The sequence below is a fragment of the Lathyrus oleraceus genome, chromosome 1, assembly GCF_024323335.1.
Source record: "Lathyrus oleraceus cultivar Zhongwan6 chromosome 1, CAAS_Psat_ZW6_1.0, whole genome shotgun sequence".
Classification (NCBI taxonomy): Eukaryota; Viridiplantae; Streptophyta; class Magnoliopsida; order Fabales; family Fabaceae; genus Lathyrus; species Lathyrus oleraceus.
The window spans coordinates 146,015,671-146,021,173 of record NC_066579.1 but is presented as its reverse complement, the minus strand read 5'-3'; the positions used below and the strand labels follow the sequence as shown (position 1 = coordinate 146,021,173).

At 44.1% G+C, this 5,503-nt stretch overlaps 2 protein-coding genes across 2 annotated transcripts; both read right to left on the bottom strand.

Moving 5' to 3' along the window:
- Nucleotides 1-668: 668 nt before the first annotated feature.
- LOC127096315 (uncharacterized) lies at nucleotides 669-2,444 on the bottom strand. The gene is made up of 3 exons (XM_051034903.1): nucleotides 1,355-2,444; nucleotides 1,131-1,216; nucleotides 669-1,025 (listed from the first exon to the last, which is right to left on the bottom strand). The coding sequence occupies exons 1-3, from the start codon at nucleotides 2,442-2,444 to the stop codon at nucleotides 669-671; spliced, it is 1,533 nt and encodes a 510-aa protein (XP_050890860.1).
- A 447-nt stretch (nucleotides 2,445-2,891) lies between these two features.
- Nucleotides 2,892-4,142, bottom strand: LOC127096307 (uncharacterized). Its single transcript, XM_051034896.1, has one exon. The coding sequence runs from the start codon at nucleotides 4,140-4,142 to the stop codon at nucleotides 2,892-2,894; it is 1,251 nt and encodes a 416-aa protein (XP_050890853.1).
- Nucleotides 4,143-5,503: the final 1,361 nt, after the last annotated feature.

Sequence of the window (5,503 nt, the reverse complement as noted above, 5' to 3'; positions counted from 1 at the left end):
CTTCACGAATCTTCAGAGCCATATCTAGTCTTGTTCTTCAGAGTTTCTGTTTTACTGGCGGGCAGTCTGGCTGAAGTGGCAGCTTGTGCTCAACGATGTCGGTGTCTAGACCTGGCATATCCTGGTATGACCATGCAAATACATCCACATATTCTTGTAGCAGCTTAACCAATATCTCTTTGATGCTTGCTTCAAGTGTGGTGCCAATTTTGACTTCTTTCTTCTCTTCCTCTGTGCTAAGGTTGATTGTTTCCACCGGTTCTTCATGTGGCTGAAGGGCTTTGGACTCATGCTCGAGCAGCCTTGCCAGTTCGTCGGGGATGTAACAATCTTCTTCACTCTCCTCTTCCGCTTGGTAGATAGGGGAGTCAAAGTTATGAGAGGTAGTAAAGTCATTGGATTCAACGGGGTTATCATTTATTCTGCATGTTTGAATGATTGATTTCTTTTAGAAAAAGTAAAAATAAAAAATGCATAAATGAAATATTTTTTTGTTTTTGAAAAGATTGCCATTTTCTTAAAAGAAAGCAAAATAAATGAATAAGAATTTAACAAAATGTCTTTCATTCAATGATAATGATTATTTGAAAATGAAAAAGGGGCCCATACAACATGATCCATTAGCCTTGGGCAGAGCTAAGGATTTGAAAGGAAAAATACAACAATTATTACTTTGACAAGGGAAAAATCTCGGGGATCTCAACCGCCTTCCAGTTGTTCAAAGCTGTCTCACACCGGTAAACCAAACATGGCTCATCTTCATTCGCGGTGCTATCTTCAATTGCATTGACTTGATCTCCATGGATGAATCCTGTGCTGAGGAATACTTCCTGGATGCTTCGGGTGTTGTCCTTTGTAGGGACGCGGGCTCGTTTCGCAGCGGAAGGCACATATCCCAGACCAAAGCGATCATGCTTCTCACGAATATCAATAAGTTGACCCCAACCTTCAGGGTTTCCTCCTTCAATACTAGACTTTGCACTTTTCAGAGACGCGAAGGATGAACAAGCTTTCCCAACAGGGTCCTTCATTTCCACAAAAGTGGCATTGACTATTTCAAGAGCTTGGAAAGAAGTTTCCAAAGCGTCCTCATCAGCCTCAATGTATCTGAAGGATGAAAGGTGACTGACCACAAAGTCCTCCTCTCCAGAAATGATGATTAATTGATTGTCCACTACAAACTTCATTTTCTGATGCAAGGTGGAGGTAACTGCCCCTGCAACATGAATCCAGGGACGCCCCAATAAGCAGCTATATGCTGGATTAATATCCATGACTTGGAAATTAATTGGGAATACATGAGGACCAATCAATATGGGCAATTCAACCTCTCCAATCACTGTTCTCCTGGAACCATCAAAAGCTTTCACTACCAAGGCACTAGGCTTCATAGCTGGTCCTTGATAAGATAATTTGGCGAGTGTTCTCTTTGGCATAACATTCAGCGAAGATCCAGTATCAACCAACACTCTCGCCAAAGCATCATCTTTGCATTTCACCGAGATATGGAGAGCACGGTTGTGATTTTTTCCATCCTCAGGTAATTCTTCTCCACTAAAGCTCAAAGTATTGCAGGCTGTGATATTTGCAACTACTCCATCAAATTGGTCTACTGTTATGCTTTGTGTTACATGAGCTTGAGCAAGCACCTTCAACAAAGCTTCCCTATGGGCTTGGGAGCTCAATAACAGAGACAGAATAGAGATCTTAGATGGTGTTTGATGCAGTTGATCCACCACTTTGTAGTCACTTCTCTTGATTAACTTCAAGAATTCAACAGCATCTTCGGATTGGACCACTTCGGGTTCTTTAGTGGGAGCTGCGACTGTTGATTCCTTGGTCGGCCCTTGAGGAGTCACGTTGAATTTGGGCGTATAGATTCGACCACTACGGGTCATTCTGCTCATTCCTGCAATATTGGTGACGTCTTCACTTACATCTTTTGTCACTTCAGCGTCTGAACTTCCATCAGCTACCTTGTCTACAGCGGTAATCTCATATTTCCAAGGTACAGCCTTGGTGCTCTCGTAGGGAAAAGGCACGGGCATACATATCTCGACAGGCAACGGCTTACTGTTCACCGGGACCACTCCACCACTATAATATGGGATTTCAACTGGTTCAGGTAAATTGAAACAAGGTTCAATTACCAACACGTCTTCGTTCTTTGCAACACTGGAGACTTGAAGCACTCCTTCATCCATCAAGTTTTGAATGTTGTCTCGTACCACCTGACATCCCTTTGGGTGTGTGGCGCACTCTTCACAGTTGTCATGATCAACATTAACCAGGCCAGCTTCCACCAATCGGGCATGGAATGCTGCCAAAGGAGTCTTTACATCCTCCACCTTCTCAACCGTAACACCAACAAAAGCTTCTTCAATGGCGTTGACTTCAGGATTTCCATGGGGAGGAAGGGGATTATTCTTCACATTCGGTCCCATGTCCTTAAAAGACAAGATCTTGCTCTCAATTAGCTCATGAACCCTATGCTTCAGAGCGTAGCAGCCCTCTAGGTCATGCCCGGGGGCACCTTCATGAAAAGGGCAGTGTGTATTAGGGTTGTACCATGGAGGAAGACGGTCAGGTGGAGGTCCCAAAGGTTTGGGAACCACCAACCCCTTTTGCAATAGGGAAGGATACAACTCAGTGTAGGACATTGGGATTGGATTGAAGGTCACCCTCTCCCCTTGTCTCCTATTTTGGTTCTGAGCATTCTGCCTCGGCGCTTACGCTCTCGGTTGTTGATAAACAGGAGCTGCTGGTGTTTGTTGATAAGCTGGAGGAGCCGCAGCATGTTGTTGAACTGGAGCTGGTCGATAAGCTGGAGGCGCTTGATAAGCCTGAGCAGGCTGTTGATTGAATGCGGGCGTCACGGCAGCTACATACGGTTATGGAGCATACTGGATGGGATACATGGGTTGTTGATAGGGAATTGGTTGTTGAACATATTGCTGAGGTGGATATTGTTGTGGTCTCCTTCTTGGAGGAGCTCTTCCTTGACCAACGGTCACAACATTTGTTTCCCCTTCCTTCTTTTTAGGAAACCCTCCAGAGAACTTCTTTTGATTAGCGTTTGAAGTTCCAGCTACAGCCGCCAGCTTTCCATTCCTTACACCATATTCAACACGAGCTCCTATAGCAACAAGCTCGGAGAATCCCAAAGAAGCACTTCCAACCATCTTCTCGTAGAACTGGGGTTGGACCGTGTCGATAAACAGTTCGGCAAATTCTTTCTCGGCAAGAGGTGGTTCAACCTGAGAAGCCAATTCCCTCCATCTTTGAGCATACTCCTTGAAGGACTCCTTGTCATGTTGGAACATGCTCTGCAACTGTCTTATGTCAGGCGCCATATCCATGTTATACTTGTAGTGTTTTATGAACGCATCTGACAGGTCTTGGAAACACCTGATCCTATTCTGATCCAGACTCAAATACCACTTGGAAGGAGCCCCACTCAAACTGTCTTGAAAGCAATGGATCATCAGCTTGTCATCCTCCACGTGTGCAACCATTTTTCGGTAGTACATGATGAGATGGCTTTTCGGACAAGTATGCCCCTTGTATTTGTCGAAGTCCGGAGTTTTGAATTTTGCTGGAATCACCAACCCGGATACAAGGCACATTTCTTTGGCAGCAGATCCAAAGACATGGTCACCCTCTAAATCCCGGAACTTCTTCTCAAGGAGCTGCATGTTCTCCTTTACTTCTCTGAAATCCTCAAACCTTACTTCGTCACCAGCAACGGTTGAGTCAACAGTCTGATACATGTGGTTTTGATCTTCATAATGGGGAACATGCCTAGCATAGGCGGCTGGTGGAACCACGGTATGGATGATAGGACGTGCCTCAGTGTAAACCGGTAATGGCACGGCTTGTTGGACAGATTGCCCCATGTCGTGCACCACCTCCGCTCGGGGGACGAAGTCATAAGGTAGTCCATACGGAGGAAGGGTTGAGGGTAACGTCCTCTGAGGTGGGACTTCCACTGCCGGGCCCGTGGTCTCTGAAATCACGGTCGTCTGCGGAACCTCAAACCTGAAGGTTAAAGCTTGCAGCATCTCTCGCATCTGGGACATGCCTCCTTTGATTTCATCTAGTTCAGCTCTAACTCGGGCGCTCTCTTGTTCTTGTTCAGCCATTCTCTGTCTTGCTCTGGCGCGAGTATTATACTAGTGTTGAAAATTCAGCGTGAAACTGATGGAAGAAAGGGCGGAGTGAGACTCTTTTTTTTTGAAAATGCATGAATGCATGTATGGATGCATTTGTTTGCAAAACTCTTAGTTATCTTTATTATTTGTTCAAGCAATGTTAGAATATAAGAATAACATGTAATAATTGAGAACTAAAATGACAACTTCCATTAATCAAAATCAAATTCGAATACAAAAGGATTTAACTTCAAGTACACATGATTCGAATACAAAAAGATTTAAACACCAACAATTCAAATTCAAGTACAAGTAAACTTAAGTTCTGTCTCAGCTCTTAAGATTGTAGCCAGATCTGTGGTGAGCTCATTCATCATCTTCTTGATAAACTTGACGAAGTTAAAAACTTGAGGAGGCGTGTTTTCTGGACACATACACCAATCCGATTCCTGGAGTTTTTCTGGGAGTTCCAACATGTTGAGGTTAACAAACCTAGCCAAGTTGCGGAACTTACCATTCCATTCAACATAGAGCTCTTGGAGTTCCTTGATGACCTTTTGATCTTCATCTAAGGTTGCTCTAGCTTCTCTGTACAACCTCTTCCAGTACACACAATCATTCTTCAGGAGTAAGTAGGCTGCATCACCCTCTTGGCTCTCCAAAACTGCAAACCTCCTAGTAGCTTCTTCCAACTGGTACCTGAGATGGTGACAGTTTCTTTCAGCTTCTTCCTTTTGGAGTATCTCGCGAGACAATTTTTCCTCGCATTTCTTCAGAGCGTCCCTCAAGTCACGGATCTGTGCCTCAAAGTCGAGCTTAATTTCTTTTTTATCCGTAAGAGATTTATCCAACATTCTCCCTAGCTCACAGATCCTATACTCAGCTTTCTTGAGCTCTTCCTTCCTGGTTCGGATCACTGATGTGGAACCCAATAGGATATGATCAAGATCATCTTTCTGGTCTTCCAATAGCCTAGCTCTCTTGTTGCTATCCTCAAGTTCTTGGGCTTTTCCCTTACGTTCCTCTTTCAAATTCTGATTTTCCAAGATAACTCGGTTCATCTGAATTCGTAATTCGGCATTCTCCACTTCGAGCTCCTTAACCTTAGTAACGAGTTTCTCCATGTCCTCAGGGAGTATGGGCTCGGGCTCAGGAGTTTTAGGAAAAGCTGGAGCCTTTAAGATATATGGCAACTGGATTTTCTCAACTCTTTCTTTCACCCATTGCGTGTAAGGTTCTTTGGCAAGAATGTTTCTCTTTCCAAACTCTTTACCCATTCTTACAACCTTTAACCAAGCCTTTCGTACTGCTCTTACATCAAGATTGCTTGCTTGGATGTCAGAGAGCACAAA

What these genes read in the sequence shown, in the direction of transcription:
- LOC127096307 (XM_051034896.1), bottom strand. Translation starts at nt 4,142, where the DNA reads ATGGCTGAACAAGAACAAGAGAGCGCCCGAGTTAGAGCTGAACTAGAT.
- LOC127096315 (XM_051034903.1), bottom strand. Translation starts at nt 2,444, where the DNA reads ATGGGACCGAATGTGAAGAATAATCCCCTTCCTCCCCATGGAAATCCT. An exon ending in GGTAGTGAAAGCTTTTGATG is followed by an intron (nt 1,217 to 1,354) that starts GTTCCAGGAGAA and finishes TTCATGTTGCAG; the next exon opens with GGGCAGTTACCTCCACCTTG. An exon ending in CTGGAGAGGAGGACTTTGTG is followed by an intron (nt 1,026 to 1,130) that starts GTCAGTCACCTT and finishes GTGGAAATGAAG; the next exon opens with GACCCTGTTGGGAAAGCTTG.